The sequence below is a fragment of the Diceros bicornis genome, chromosome 11 (genome assembly GCF_020826845.1).
Source record: "Diceros bicornis minor isolate mBicDic1 chromosome 11, mDicBic1.mat.cur, whole genome shotgun sequence".
NCBI lineage: Eukaryota > Metazoa > Chordata > Mammalia > Perissodactyla > Rhinocerotidae > Diceros > Diceros bicornis.
This window is the reverse complement of record NC_080750.1, coordinates 34722822-34739845: the sequence shown is the minus strand read 5'-3', so window position 1 is coordinate 34739845 and position 17024 is coordinate 34722822. Positions and strand designations below refer to the sequence as shown.

At 38.1% G+C, this 17024-nt stretch overlaps 1 protein-coding gene across 2 annotated transcripts in view; it reads right to left on the bottom strand.

The window, feature by feature from the left end:
- SMAD1 (SMAD family member 1) overlaps positions 1 to 17024 on the bottom strand; it is an 80705-nt gene that overhangs the window by 9167 nt on the left and 54514 nt on the right. For both annotated transcript variants that reach the window (XM_058550139.1, XM_058550140.1), the window contains exons 3-5: positions 7952 to 8209; positions 5352 to 5468; positions 1409 to 1630 (exon numbers count right to left, since the gene is read on the bottom strand). In XM_058550139.1, the coding sequence (XP_058406122.1) occupies positions 1409 to 1630; positions 5352 to 5468; positions 7952 to 8209 (597 nt within the window). The remainder of the gene's footprint in view (positions 1 to 1408; positions 1631 to 5351; positions 5469 to 7951; positions 8210 to 17024) is intronic.

The window sequence follows — 17024 nt, the reverse complement described above, 5'->3', positions numbered from 1 at the left end:
TCAGCTTTCCCCATTCACTCACTCTATATTTACCAATCAGCTTTCCCCATTCATTTATCAATTTCTTATTGGCATGGACTTAGGAATTACTATTGTTTTCCAGTAGTTTAAAATTTATCACTGTACTTAATTATTTTGGTGCTCAAATTGTCCCAGAGTTGGCCAGTGGAAGCCTCTCCAAGTTGGCTCCTGTGACACGCCCCCATCATTTTCATACACATTTCTTTACTTTCTGATATAACAAAATGTTCCAGGCTCATCTTGTGCCAGCCTGTCCCAGCCTTGGAGTCAGCCCTTTCTCCAAGAAGCCCTCGTTCCTCTTAGTGGGAAAGGGTGTTCGAGATGATCATCTGAGCACTAGATGTGCTTATTGCTACTGGATTATCTATGTCTCTTGGCCCTTTCAGCAGACAGATCAGAAACTATATGCGTGTACAGACACATCTACATATGCATACATACATACGTACACACATACATGTACAAGACAACACAAACATGTATATACACATTAATAAAATCATGATTTCACACTGATACCTCCACGGGGTTTATTTTTTGCCCTCCTCCACACTTGTACGTCTCTTACTCCATAGTGAAAACTCAGTGGAATCCCAACAACATCCACACATTTAGTCATTTGTTTAATCTAATAGTACATCTAAAAGTTTCATAACTGTTTCATCCATACAGCTACTAAATAATCAAGTCTACTAAAGAGACTTCAGGATTTGTTTGCAATCACTCTTCCCTACCTGGCCCAGACTAAGATACATAGCCAAATACCATATTCATAAGTTGTTTTGGATTAGTTCTTTCTTTTTTGTTTTGTCCAGTGAATTATGGTATTTGAAATACCTTACGTTTACTTATTTTAATTTGCTTTTAGTTTTAGGCTGTAATTTTTTCCCTCCTCAAAGCCCCAGTACATAGTAGTATATTCTAGTTGTAAGTCCTTCTAGTTCTTCTATGTGAGCCACCACTGCCACAGCACGGCTACTGACAGACAAGTGATGTGGTTCTGCTCCTGGGAACCGAACCTGGGCCACCGACGTGGAGCATGCCAAACTTTAACCACTAGGTCATCAGGGCTGGCTCCATAAGTAATTTTTTTAACAGCTATTTTATTCTGCAGCAAAACATAAGATAGAATAGTGTCCCCAAATAGCAAATCAACTGTTTCAGCTAATCAATATCAATTATTATGAGTTGGTAGACCACAAAAATCGCTGATTGGAAAGTGAAGAACTTCTTGATAATACAAATTGGAAAAATATTTACAAACTGTAGCAAGTGTATATTACCTGGTGTTTCCCACACTAGTTTGCAGCAGGAACAACTAAGGCAGATCTGGGGGAACAGGGATACAACAGATAAACATTCGAAAGAGGTTAAAGTGAAAACTCACCTTTTCCGATATGCCGCCTAGTGTTTTCAATAGTGGAATTCCTGTTAACATTAGATAGCAGTCCAAGGCAGAAACGGTTCTTATTGTTGGAAGGATCAGTGAAACCATCCACCAACACACTTGTGGAGGAGGCATGGAAGGCTTCACCCACGCGGTTATTGAGCTCATAGTAGACAATAGAGCACCAGTGTTTGGGTTCCTCATAAGCAACCGCCTGAACGTCTGTAAGAAAGAAGAGCTTATAGTGAACCGCGGTTAGTGCCTCGGGCTCTCAAAAACTGAAACTGTGTCGTAAAACTGGCTCAGCATCATGGAACGAAGAGATGGAAAAGCACTTGCTAGTATAATGTATACAGTTTATCTATGATATCTAAAGGGACTCCTTACTAAGTGTGCCATTCTCCTTTAATTGGAAAATACTTTTCTCCATTGCTATCAGATAACCAAAACGCCAGCTAAGCAAGCATACCGGCAGTATCTGCTGAACACTCACACTATGCTACTTGCTCCGTAATATGCCAAAATGGAAATTACCACACCACAGTCCCTGGCTCACCATCTAAAGGATTAACAAGTGGCAAGTGAAAAAACAAGTGGGAAGAGAACAACAGGGGATAGGAAACATGCCAAAGGTGCTGGCACAAACAGGAATTACTTTCAACAAAGCCTTAGTATGCCTATGCTTTTTCAAAGCTATGAAAATCAGTTTCTAATTATCAATAAGAAGTTCCTTCACTTCACGTTCAGTTGCCAATAACGATCCCAGTTACAGCTCTGCTTCAGCCCTCAAACTCAGGAAGAAATCTTGCCAGCTGGCCATTCTTACAGAATGAATCATATCTCTCGCATCCAGATTTCATGCTAACTTCCTTATATTTGCTTTAAGTCATGCAGAGCAGGTGTGTTTTGTCTCTCCATTCCCAGAATGGGCCAACAATGGAAATTACCCAACTTTACTGACAGGATGCAGCTTGTTAAGTCAAATCTCTTAAGACTAACAAATCTCCAAACAGAACATGCTTCTAACATTTGCAACTAAAAGGTTCTAAAGATAAGCTCCGTCTGTAGTAAAATCTCTTATACCGCTGCGTTAGAGATTCCAGGAATACAAACCATACATGTCCAGTATGCCAATACGTAATCATCTGAGGTTTATGAAATCTTCAGTGTACAATTGTAAAAAAGAAAATCCACGTGGGAAGCATGAACTGTAACTGTTAAGGGAAAAGCACTTCTGTGTTCTTAACATCGACCTCTGCAAATATCAGAATGCACTTTACTTTAGAATTGAGTAAAGAAAACAAGAAAAATGAACATTACAAAAATATACACGTACATCAACTGCTTTATATACTTAAGCAGGGGAGCCAAAAACATACACTACCTTTCCTGTTTGCTAAGGCAACCATCCCATGTCAATTTGCTGTATTTCAAAGAGCAAAATTTTAGTGATTTACAAGTGTCAAATCTTAAAGAAGGCTGCAACATCATTAATGGAAGGCTTTTATCAGCTATTAGGATTGTTCAAAATACTATTCATGTAGGTCAGAGATTGACAAATTTTTTCTATAAAAGGCCAGAAAGGTTTTTTGGGCCACACAGTCTCCATTGCAACTACTGAACTGTGCCCCAGTAGTGCAAAAGCAGCCACGGATAATATGTAATGGATGAACATAGCTCTGTTTCAATAAAGAACCTGTCTTTATTGACACAGAAAGGCAGCAGGCAGAATTGGCCTATGCGCTGTAGTTTGCTGACCCCTGCTCTAGGAAACCACCACAGGTAAAACAATAACAAAAAGGCCAACATTCCTTCCTCATGAAAATATGAACTGTAAACTTATTCTAATGGGGAAAAATTTTAAAGCAATTTGAAGATCCACTTCCTGAAATCAGACATTTCAGGCTTAACAACAATAGCTACAGCGTCCATATGCTCGTAACTGAATAGCAGTGCTCTGCCCATTCTCTCTCGCTATCCTGTTCTCCAAACACAAATTCCCAACACGTGTGAGAGAGGGGTTATTTTTCTCTAACCTGAATCTTTCTTTGTTGGCTCATAATTATACGTTTGAGAGGATGTTCTAGAGATTATCAGGAGCCAGAAAATACAGAGCCAATAAAAAAGATATACAAAATTTTTACAGATTAGAAAGGTATACATTGCAATTTATTACACTGCACATCTAAGAAAGGTTTTTTGAGTTCATCATCAAATTTTAAAAATACAAGCACCTCTGACCAAGTCTGAGGTATCTCTAATTTTAATAAAAGAGTGATAAGAATGAAATAAGACATACCTAATAATCAAAGTGCATTTCAGCTTGAATTTACATGAACTGAATGATCCCTGCCACATGCTGAGTGTACCAGTGAGGCGCTTTCCTCCATGAGGTTATTAGAGAACAGTTCAACAGTGTGGGCATGATCCTACAGGTGCTCAGGGATTCTTCCAACACTTAACAGCTCACTTAAGCCTATTCAACCTGCCACTGTAGACGCAGAAGAACAACCCTCCCCTCAGTCACCGTCAGGGATAACACAGAGCTGGAAACAGACCCAGCCTCTACTACAGGGAGAGAAATGTTCAGTTCTGCTTATAAGTTCTTCCCGGTGAGAACAGGAAAAACACGTGCCTCCATTCCTTTGTAACAAGGTTAGAAACAAATAAGAGGGGCCGACCCAGCGGCATAGTGGTTAAGTTCATGTGCTCTGCTTTGGTGGCCAAGGATTTGCAGGTTTGGATCCCAGGTGCGGACCTACACACCACTTATCAAGCCACGCTGTGGCAGGAGTCCCACATATAAAGTAGAGGAAGATGGGCATGGATGTTAGCCCAGGGCCAATCTTTCTCAGCAAAAAGAGGATTGGCAACAGATGTTAGCTCAGGGTTAATCTTCTCACGAAAAAAAAAAGACAAATAAATATAGCAAGAAAAAAACAAACACCATTAGTTTGTTCCAGTTGCAGCTATACGTAGATGAGAGCCAGAAAATGGATGGGGTTTATGAATATCAATCTTCATTACAAAAGAACCTTTGGAAAGCCGTGTTCTATGAACTTCTACTTTTGGAAATCACCAGTGAAATGCTACTTCAGTATTGTTTTTATTTTTTTTTTTGGTGAGGAAGTTTAGCCCTGAGCTAACATCTGCCAATCCACCTCTTTTTGCTGAGGAAGACTGGCCCTGGGCTAACATCTGTGCCCATCTTCCTCCACTTTATATGGGATGCCGCCACAGCATGGCTTGCCAAGTGGTGCATCGGTGCACACCTGGGATCCGAACCAGTGAACCCCGGGCCGCTGCAGCGGAGCGCGAGCACCCAACCTCCTGTGCCACCGGGCTGGCCCCTTGTTTTTTTTTGTGTGTGTGTGTGAGGAAGATTGGCCCTGAGCTAACATCTGCCAATCCTCCTCTTTTTTGCTGAGGAAGACTGGCCCTGGGCTAACATCCGTGCCCATCTTCCTCCACTTTATATGGGATGCCGCCATAGCATGGCTGGACAAGCAGTGAGTTGGTGCGCACCCAGGATTCGAACTGGCGAACCCCGGGCCGCCGCAGCAGAGTGCGCGCACTTAACTGCTTGCACCACCATGCCGGCCCCTACTTCAGTATTGTTATGCTCATTGTTTCTCAATATCCCTTATCCTTCACTTAAAAATATTCTTTTATCACCAATTCAAAATTATGAAGTATTCAAGCTCTCAACAGATGACTGCACAATTATACTTAGGCCTTCATTAGTTAAATAGGTGTGTTTGTTCTTCATATCAAAGACTTATTTGTAATCCAAAAAATTCTTTCTATCCAGCTTCCCTTATTACGCTCTATCTTTCTCCAATAGCTGTTTTTTTAAAGACTAATACAAATTTATGAGAGAAAGTAACATTTGGACAGATTAACTTTAGACTCTAAAAAGGGAATAAGCAGCAATTCATTTTACCTCCTCTGTTGATTTCCGGGGGCAGTGAAGGTGCCATCATATTTGTGTCCATTGGCTGCGAGCCATCCTGGGTCATGGGGTCTTCAGGAGGCAGGTAAGCAGGCGGGGGCGTATCGGCTACAAAGTGTTAAAAAAAATGATTTCTTTATCTTTAATAAATACACACACTTAAAACACAGTCTCCTCTGTACTGTAATTCTTAAGAAATTAAGTTGCCTTTTCAACCTCCCCATCAGAAGACTGGATGCTACAGACACTGGACTGGATGTACACTTTCTGAAAATTACTACTATCTCATAATCTTATACAATTTTAGTGAAAATTCAATGTGAAGAAAAGCACTATATGCCAGTTCCACAAGTTGTCTGTCTATCCAGGATCATGCCATTTAAAAGTAATCAGAAGAGCATTTAAACATGCTTTCATATAATTCACTTTGAGAGGACCTCTGCATTTCGTAGTTTCACTGGTGGATGGAAAACCTATGAAAGCTACATAGGGCTTCTTAAGAAAAGGAGCTTCGGGGTTTCTTGCATTAAACCTATGGGCTCTTAGAAATTTACCAACTGAGTTTCATTACAGCCAACTTACTGATTTAAACTGTTCATTTCCCATGACTTGCCACTTCTCCCTGCCCAATTAAGTAGTCACTGGTTTTAAAATCCCTAGTAGCAGAATAATAGGAAATAAATCAGTGTATCACAGCTATCTTCTATTTCAGAATTTACATATATGTTCCTTTGGGAAAGCTCATAGCCAGTCGGCAATTAAGAGGCAAACATGATTTTTGAAACAAAAAATACTAACACCGGTCTTGTGTTTTCTTAAATAAAATAAAGGGTATAGGTTTCCCACAAACAATCCTTTGTGATTGAAAAACAAGTTCCTCACTGCCCATCCTGAGCCCATCTAGCACATATGACAGAGCAGGGAACAAAGTCTTACCTTAGGGAACCATGAATAACTTGGGTAAGTGCTCTAGACCACTCAGGGCAACTGTCGAATGTAAATAGCTAATACCGCTCCTTAGAGTTTCTCAGCGATTTCCAAGACTGACTCTCCAGCTGAATCACAACCCAGTCACTTCCACTGTCCAGCTGCTAACAAGCAAGGACTCGGAGCACAAAGACAGGACTATGGGGTCCTTATGTGGATGCCTTTTTCACCCTTTCTACAGCTTCTTTTAATTCAGCTTCTTCCCTGCAGCTATAACACTGAGTCTGCTTTACTTCCAGGCAGGAATGAAGACCAAGAGCCTCCTCTAAGAGGAAATCGAATAAATTTCTGCATACAAGATTGTGACGATTTCATCAGCAACCTGTGGCACTGCACCATTGGCCAGGGACTCCACTCTTCCAACAAGCACCTCCTCCACGCCTTGCAACTTTCTCTTCCCCATACTTCCTCTACTTGGCCTGTGCCTTAGTCGCTAACAGTCGGGGACAAAGTGTAAATGCAAGCAATAAATCTTCTATGTTTTCACTCTTGGGCCCACCTTGGTTTTGCCAAATGCTCAAAAGCCTTCTGAAACGATTTCCTCAGCACTAAACTGTTTGTCAAACCAATGGTTCTGGGAGGGAGTGGGCTGGTTAGGAAATCACCAGATTATATTAGTTTGATTTTTAAACTAATCTCTCTCTCACCCTCATCCTGAACAGTTTTGGTTTGAAAAACAAACAATGCAAAATAAACAGGTTTAAAATAAAAGGAAGCAATAAATATATAAACAAAAGAAAGCACTATCAAGTATGGACCACTTTTCACTTTTTGAGGACACACCAGCACTGTTGTAGAATTCAAATTTACTCGAAAACATTTCAAGTGGCCCAGTAAACATTCCTGCCTGCTCATTTTCCCTTCTTGAAATGTTAATAGATGTCAAGTATATCTTTGTTTAGAAATTTGGCACTAACCATTTTTTTTCTGAGACGCTTGCTTATTAACCTACAATCTGAAAAATATAAGGTCTTAATTAATCATTTATTTTGATAAACAGTTAAGTTTAAAAACCATCAGTTAAGTTTAAAAAAGGAGGATAACTGTTTTTCATCTTCGCTAAATTAAACAAGCAGATGGCTTTCGGTACTTCTGTTGCAATATCTTCATTCTTAAAGTATATATTTCTTGGGATTACATCACCATTTAAATGAATTTAATTAAGTAGAGGGGTGTGATCCTTCAGGAAGTATCTTTTCTGAGGTTGCATTCATAACTGGGTTTTTCTATGGAAATGATGTTGACTGAGGCTGTGTTTCTCCTAACAGCAAATGTGTGCAACACATTATTTTTCTCTTTCTCTCTTTTATCAAAAGCAAAGGCTGTAACAATTATGCCACTCCCAGAAGGATGCAGCTGTTTCAAAGCGTTTCAAAATCAAAAATAAAACTTATTCAAGCATCTGTGCCTGACAAATAAAACAAGACATTTGCTTACTTGGCTACGAGGTCTCCTTTCACCCAAAGTCATATCCTGAGTTCCAAAGCACAGCGCCAGACCCCAGAGCTGAAGAGCTCTCTCCATGCCAGGTATACCGAGCTTCTCCTCGACACTATTATAACACCTGATCTGACCACAGAACATCACTGAACATTCCAACCTACCTGGCATCTGAAAAGGGCTTCCTGGGTCTGAGCTGGTGGGCGAGTGAGGGTAGGTGCTACTGCTGCTTCCAGGAGAGTTAGGGTAACTGCTATTGGGCGAGTGAGGAAACGGGTGGCTGTTGGGTTGCTGGAAGGAATCCGGAAAAGTGGCGTTGAGTGGCATGTGAGGCTCATTTTGTCCTAAGTTACGGAACTGAGCTAAGAGGCTGTGCTGGGGATTATATTCGCTGTGTCTTGGAACCAGCACTGGAGGAAGAACTGGAGAAAGGGAAAGGAAAAAAAGAGAGACAAAAATGATGAAAACCTATAATAACATCATCATAAAGTTGAAACATAATCTGTTAAGTACCAACAAATTATCTGAACCCTGCCCTGCTGCCAACTCAAAAGCACCATTCAAATGAAAAGCCATTTTTCACTCAGAACAAATGCAGTAAGAAACACAATCTCTTTAGAATCACAGATGACTTATGCCAGAGACCTGCAGCATTGACAAACTGCCCAAGGAAAGTCTGTGAAATACATTCTTTTAGGTTAAAAATGTTAAGGTTCCCCCATTCTTAATTTTTTCACTAAAAACCAAAGCACAATTAAGAATATATATCACCACTGACAATTCTACTTTACAGCCCTTGGCTGATAAGATTTTACACTTAAGAGTTAATATTTATTCAATGAGATGAATTATTCACCACAAATGTTTTAAATTGACACATTAACTCATTTTAAAACAAAAGGAAGCACAGTAAATAAAGCTGAGAGGGTAAATACAGTGAACTGTATAAAATCCAAAAGCCAATGCAAACAGACAAAATAGGATGTTTTGTGGGACAGACTTCACGTTGTGCCCTAGTAGTCAAACTTTATGAACATCTTTTCTCTAAGGATCTTAAGGTATTTACCCTCTTCTCAGTAATCCTTATCACTGATAAGTAATTAGTAGTAAGTAATGCCTATCACTGATAGACAAAAGAAGAAACAGGTCATATGATCCACATTTTGCTAAACGAATACTCAAGGTATAAGGGCCAAAAACATGGGCACCAGTAGAGGAGGAAGGAAATCAACTCAAGTCAAGTCATTCCTAAAAGCTCCATACGTTAGGAACCTAAGGAGTTAATAATTAGCATGGTCATGAACCTCCAGAAACCTCCAAGAGGCAGAGCCACTAAAAATATAATGATAATCAAAGGGAAGAGCTGGCTAACAGAGCCCTAACCAGGGTTAGATTCTAAGCTTCCCACCAGGGTCACCACTTGGCTGCTCCCCAATAATAAAGGCCCTTGGAATCCCTACTGCTCTTGTGGCCTTGGCTGGAAAGAGAAAAATAACCCATTTGGTAACTGCATGGCAGGACAGAGGAAGAGATTTAAAATCTGTTGTTGTTGGGAGTTAGGACTCAGAATATTTCCCAGAGAAGCAATATTTAGCGGTATTAGGAATTACACAGGTTTTTGAGGGCTTTCCAGGGAGTCTATCCATAACTTATATCATTTCTACAGGAAAAAGTGCACTTAATACTTAGATTATCACTTACTCCTGAGCTGAAAATTGTTTTCCCTTTAAGTAAAAATAGGTATTGAAGGCATTCAAGTTTTTCATATGCTATCTTAAATTTCTAGATAATCCTGTGGCAATAACATTTGCTGATTTCCCTACTATTTGATCCCTTAGAAACAAATCTTTGTAGTACAATAAATGTATTTTCTTTTTAGCACAGTGACGGAATCTGCCCAAAACAAGTCATGAAAAGCATAATTCCTCCTTCTACCTTTCAATAGTCATCTGAAATGTAAACTACTTTGTTACGCCGAAGAAAAAAATTCCTGATAGTCATAAAGGCTCCCCCAATGCCAACTGAAATCTATATTCCAAAATAAACACATGCTATGAAATAGTCCAATACCTTACAATTACCTATGCAATCAAATATTCTTTTTCTTTTAGCTGCTGCAGCTTGAGTCACCACTTCCCAACTTGCCTTTTATGGTCATCGAGCCACAGCCTCAATTCTGATTCGGACCTTTAAAAGGGGGCAAATAGTGGCCTCTAAACCTCTTCCCCCAAATGCAGCACCAGATAGCAACTTGAATCAATCCTCCATCTCAACCCTTCAGAGGAACCTCCCCCCAACACACACACACACAACACACATTCTACTTATTGGAGCCCCTGTCTTTTAGAGACTCCTGTTGCCTAACAGAGTTTTAGACCTGGGAATTGACTTCTCATTGCCTGCAGATGACAGTGGCAGTGGAAGCAATGTATTTCTGCGCCCCGAGTTGACACTCTGCATACATGTGTCTACAGTCACTCTGGTGTGTGGTGCAGTGGTCTAGCTCTAAAAGCACAGTGCTGTCACAGGTGAGATCAATGAGCTTTTCTAGCTGACCTGGGAAGTGAGCAGCCAACTACAACAAAGCACACGCTATAGATGAACTTGACAAGAAATAACTTTTTTTTCCTCACTGCTGATTATTAACATGATTTTTCCAACACTGATATAGGTATACGGCATCTTTTAATAATCTTAAAAAATGTATTGAAGTATCACCTCTATAGTAAAATGCACATATCTTCACATAAATGGGATCATACATACTCTTGCATCTGGCTTCTTTGGTTCAACAGTATGTCTGTAAGATTCATCCCATGTCGTCTGTCGCATCTTATTATACATATATATTATTTACTCAGTCTCCCCATCTAACCTCCTCAGAGAATAATCAATTTCATTTTTTTCTAGTTTATCCTTCCTGTGTTTCTTCTTGAAAAAATATGCAGATAAATGTATGCTTTCTTATTTTGTCTTTATTACTAAAAAGAAAGGCAGCCTACTGTATATACTCTTTTGCACTTGGCTTTTTTCACTTATATCCTAGAATTAACTTCATATTAGTTTATAGAGATCTTCCTCCTTTGTTTTTACAGCTAGTGAATAAACATAGTTTATTCACCCAATCTGGGTAAATTCACCCAATCTCCCAATGTCTGGGAATTTAGGTAGTTTACAATATTTTACCATTATATATAACACCACAATGAATAACCGTGTGTGTAAATATTGTGGTATTGTTAAACAGATATCTTCAGGGCAAATTTCTAGAAGTGGAAATACTAGGTGAAAGGGTAAAAATGCAGATATAATTTTGTTATTGTCAAGTACCCCTTCATAGGGGCTGTGCCATTTAGCATTGCCACAAGCAACGTATGAGAGTAGCTTTTCCCCACAGGCTCCAGAACAGACTATTTAGTCAAGTTGCTAATTTTTTTGACAATCTGATGGGTGAGAAGTGGTATTCCAATGCAATTTTAATTTAAATTTCTCTTATGGTGAAAGTCAATCATCTTCTCATGTATTTTAGAGGAAATTTTTATATCTTTTTTTGTGAACTGTCTGCTGTGCTTTTTGCCCTGAATGGTCTTTTCATTTTTCATTAAAAAATATACATATTAGAGATATTAGCCCATGATATATATTACAAATATTTTATCACAATCTGTCATTTGTCTTTTGACTTTGCTTATGTGCAAAAGTTTATTTTTTGGTAGTCACATTTATCAATATTTTCTTTTATTGCATACGGATTTTGAGTCATAGAAAGCCTTCTCCTGCACCCAAATTGTAAGGAGGAATTCATCCATGCATTCTCCTAATGCATATAAAGTTTCATATTTTATTTAGGTCTCTGATCCATTTGTAGTTGTCTTATTTATAGTATGAGGAATAGATCTAATTTTATCTTTTTCCAAATGGTTAGCCAGTTGCCAACACCATTATTAAGAAGCCCATCTTTGTCCCAGTGATCAGAGATACCACTTTTCTCATAAAGTTCCATATATGTTAGGGTCTATTTTTAGACATTCCATTCCATTCTATTCTAGTCTGTGCCCCAGCCCAGTACCATTCTGTTTTAATTATAGAGGTTTTATAGTATGTTTTAATATATGATAGGGCTAGTCCCCTCTCACAGTTCTTTCTTCTCAATGTTTTGCTTATATGCTTACTTTTCCATACGAACTTTAGTTATCACCTTGTCGATCTCCAGAAAATAAGATTATTGGTACTTTTATTGGGATCGCATTATATTTATAAATGAACTTAATAAGAATTAATATCTTGATGATATTGAAATGTCCTGTTCAAGAACTAAGAAAGTCTGTTCAAGTCTACTTTTGCACCTTCCAGGAGTGTTCTATAGTTACTGTATTAGTTTGCTAGGGCTGCCATAACAAAATACCACAGACTGGGTGGCTTAAACAACAGAAATTTATTTACTCAAAGTTCTGATGGCTGGAAGTGTGAGATCAAGGTGTTGGCAGGTTGGTTTCTCCTGAGGCCTCTTTTCCTGGCTTGCAGATGGCCACTTTCTCACTGTGCCCTTACATGGCTTATTCCCCTGTCCTAGTCTCCTCTTCTTATAAGGACACCAGTCAGATTGGATTAGGGCCCACCCCAAAGGCCTCATTTTAACTTTTTAAAGGTCCTATCTCCAAATACAGTCACCTTCTGAGGAACTTAGGATTAGGGCTTCAACATATGAATTTTGGGGGTACACAATTCAATCAATAACATTGCATTAGGTTTTATATATTTCTTATTAAATTTATTCTTAAGTATTTTATCTTTTCTGGTGCTATTTTAAATGCAGTTTTCTCTTCCATTATGTCCTCTGGTAATTGTTTATATATATAAAGGTTATTGATATTTCTATGTTACTTTTATATACTACTACCTAGCTGAATTCTTTTGTTGTCTGAGTTAGTTTTATCACTGATTTTCCATAGAGTTCTCCAGATAAATGATCATATCACCAACCGATACAGTTTTACTTTTTCCTGTCCGATTGTTTTCTCTTGTCTAACTGCATTGGCTAATAATGCCAACATAATGTTAAAAAGTGGCAGAGACAGTGAACTTCCTTGACTGATTCTTGACCTTGGTGGGAATGCCTCTAGTGTTTCCCCATTAAGTAAGATGTTGACTTCAGGACTGACGTATATACATTATAAGGAAGTATCCATCCATTCCTATAATTGAGTGTTTTTATTAGGAGTAAGTTTTGAATTTTTGTCAGAGGATTTTTCAACATTTCTGGAGATACTATTATGATTTGTTTTCTTTGACCTATTAATATTGTGAATTATCTTTGCATTCCTGTCAGAAAACCTGCTTGGTCATGATGTATTATTTTCTTAATACGGGGTGTTAGAGTCTAATAACTGAGGTTTTATTTAGGATTTTTATATCAATATTCATAAGTGATACAGGTCTGTAAGTTTCTTTGCATGTGTGTGTGCCGTCTTTATCAGGTTTTGGTGTCAGTGTTGTACTTGCTTCATAAATGTTTCTGTGCTCAGAAACAGCTGATGTTTCTAAATAGTCTCTAAACGTTTGGTAGACTTCCTGTTGAACTCTCGGGACTTGGTGCTTTCCCGTGGAGTGGTTCCTTGATAACTTTCTGTATTTGTTCTACGGAAATAAATTTAAGCTTTCTCCATCTACTAAGGCTAATTTTGGTAAATTATATTTTTTTAGAAAATTATCCATTTCCTCTATGTTTTCAAATTTACTTGTATCAAAGTAATCTTACAATTAAATTTTGTATCCCTATATCAATAGCCGTTTCCCCCTTCTTATTTTTTATATTTTTTTCTCTCCAATCCATCTTTTTTCTTGATTGAATTACCTCATCCTTGGTCTATTTTTTTTTTTCCAAGCCAGGATTTGGATTTGTTGATTTGGTCTGTTTTTTACTCTCTACCTCATTCTTTTTTTTTTGCTTTTATCTTTATTAACTCTTTCCTCATACTTACTTTGGTTTACTTTGTTGTTCTTTTCCTAGCTTTCTGATTGGGAATTTAAAATTAATTTATTTTTATTCTTTCATTTTTACTGATATAGGCATTCAAGGCTATGAATTTTCCTCTGATCACTGGTTTAAATGTATCCCGTAGATTCTGATATGTAGGTGTTTTTGTGACCATTCTTTCCCAGAAATTACGTAACTTTCCTTTGTATTTCCCCATTCACCTCCAGGTCATTTAACAGAATAATGTTAAAATTTCCAGGTGGAAGAGCTTATTTGCTCTAAATCTCTAGCTTGCGGCGTTGTGATAACAATGTTGACTGCAGTATTTCTAACTTACAGAACTTGACATTTTCTTTGTGACCTACAATATGTTACATTTTTGTGGGTGTTCCTTGCACACTTGAAGAGAAGGTGTATTTTCTATTATGAGGATGCAGTGTTCAACAGGCATCCATACGAGCTACCTTATCAACAACACTGTGTAGGTCTTCCACATCAGGGGTCAGCAAACCTTTTCTGTAAAGGATCAGAGAGAAAATAGTTTAGGCTTTGTGGGTTATATGGACTCTGTCACAACTATTCAACTCTGCTGTTTTAGTAAGAAAGCCACAGAAAATATGTAAACAAATGGATGTGGGTGTGTTAAAAAGCTTTATTTAGGGGCCGGCCCCGTGGCGTAGCGGTTAAGTGCGCGCGCTCCACTGCTGGCGGCCTGGGTTCAGATCCTGGGCGCGCACTGAGGCACCGCTTGTCAGGCCATGCTGTGGTGGCGTCCCATATAAAGTGGAGGAAGATGGGCACAGATGTTAGCTCAGGGCCAGTTTTCCTCAGCAAAAAGAGGACGATTGGCATCGGATGTTAGCTCAGGGCTGATGTTCCTCACACACACAAAAAAGCTTTATTTACAAAAACAGGTATCAGAATGGATTTGGTCTCTGGGCACAGTTTGCCAACCTCTGTCTGAAATCATTACTCATGTTTTTTTCTACATGACTGGTCTTGTTTTAGACTGATGTGTTAAAGTTCCTATTATTAGTGTGTTTCTATTTGTTTTTCCCGCCATTTCCTTTATACAGGAGGTTGCTGTGGCATTTGGTACATACAAGTTCATTATAAAGTGTCCTTTGTGTCAATGCTTTTTGGTCTAAATTCTTTTGTCTGATATCAGAATCAAAACTCCTACTTCTTTTGTTTTCATTTGTCTGATACACCTTTACTAATTCCTCTATTTTTACCTTTTATTTTTTATTTTTTTTCATTTTATTTATTTATTTTTCCCCCAAAGCCCCAGTAGATAGCTGTATGTCATAGCTGCACATCCTTCTAGTTGCTGTATGTGGGACACGGCCTCAGCATGGCCGGAGAAGCGGTGCGTCGGTGTGCACCCGGGATCCAAACCCGGGCCGCCAGTAGCGGAGCGCCTCCACTTAAGGAGCCCGCTAAGCCATGGGGCCGGCCCTATTTTTACCTTTTAAATCACTTTTTTTTTTTTTTGGAAGGATGGGTCTCTTGAACACAGCGTGGAGTTGAGTTTTGCTTTATGAACCAATTTAAAAACCTTTTTATTATAATAGGTGAGTTAAGTCCATTTACATTTATTGATATGACAGATACATTTGGTCTTAATTCTGTCATGTTATTTTACATTATAGTTATTGTATTTATTTACCATATTTCTCTATGTGATGTAATTCTCTGTCTTCTATATTTTTTTAAAGGAAGCTCTAAAGATAGCTTTGTATTTCTGTTGTATGGTTATTTTGGGTTTTGTATCTTTCAGCGTCTTCACTCTCCATTTTTTCCTTACTTAACCTTATACTGTCTAGTTGGTCAGTTTTAAATGGTAGCTTTTGACTCTCACTGATTATCTATAAACAGTCAATGATCTTATTCTACTTTCCTCTTTCTCTGTTCTTCTATTCTATTTTTAAAGTTGTACTTTTTCTATTTTGTCAGAACATCTAAGGTTTATATACTATTCTTTCACCCATATCACACTCTTATTTTAGCTTTATCTCTACAATTAAATATATTAAATGCTCACCACCAGTCCTTTTGCCAAATTTTCCCCAATCATCTCTTAGTTGAGTAAAGCTACCCTGGCAGATTCCTCAGGAATAGCTCATTGTAACAACATTCCATGAGTTCTTGTACATTTAAAACTTTTTCTACAGCCTTGATACTTGAAGGAGAGCTTGGCTTGCCCTTGATTTCCTTAAGCTTCTTAAAAATGCTTTTTTCATTGTTGCCTATTTCCGTACAAAGCTTTTGAGAAGTCTGATTTCAGCCTTACTTTCTTGTCTTTACAAGTAATGTGCTCCTTTTGCTGGAGGCCCTGAGGACTTTACTTTGTCTTTAAAGTTCTAATAGTTTTACTAGCATATATCTCTAACTTATTCATTCTAGGTGAACTTTCCCAAGTGCATGGTGAGTCTTTTCAACATACAGATTTAAGTTTTCCCTAATTCCTGAAAGTTTTCTTGAATTATAGTTTTAAACATTAGTCCTGTTCCACTGTCTCTGGGAATTTGGGAGCTCCAATTATACATATGTTGGTTCTTCTTTGTCGTCTACTCCAATCGCTTTCTCTTGGACCCTTTTTATCTCTTTTTAAATCTCCCATTCATTCTTTTAGCTGTTTTCCTACCTTTCTTCAATGAACCTTATTATGTTTTAATATGAATCTATTCTCCCTTTGGCACATTGTAATTTATTCTTTATTTATGAAATGTTTTTGTCTTTTAAATTTATTTTTGGACTTTCATCAACTCTTATTGATGTTCTTCCAATTTTTGTCCATTTCTGTACTTAGTTTCTGAATTTCTGATTTTTCCCCCGAAATGCTTGTCTGAGGATATTTAATTTATTTTGAAGTGTTGCCTGACACTTAACACATTCAAGCCATGGATTCAAAGGAAATAGTTGCAAATCACAGATCTGATAAAGGACTTGTATCCTGAACATATAAAGAACCTCAAAACTCATTAACAAAAAAATCAAACAATCCAATTAAAAATTAGGCAAAAGATCTGAATACACTCTTCACCGAAGAATATGAACCTTAACAACACTATGCTTAAGGAAATAAGGCAGACACAGAAGGACAAATATTTTATGATTCTACTTACATGAGGGACTTAGAGTAGGCAAACTCATAGAGACAAAAAGTAGAATAGTGGTTACTAGGGGCTGGGGGAAAGGGGAAAGGAGGGGTTATTGTTTAACGGGTACAGTTTTTGTTGGGGATGATGAGAAAGTTT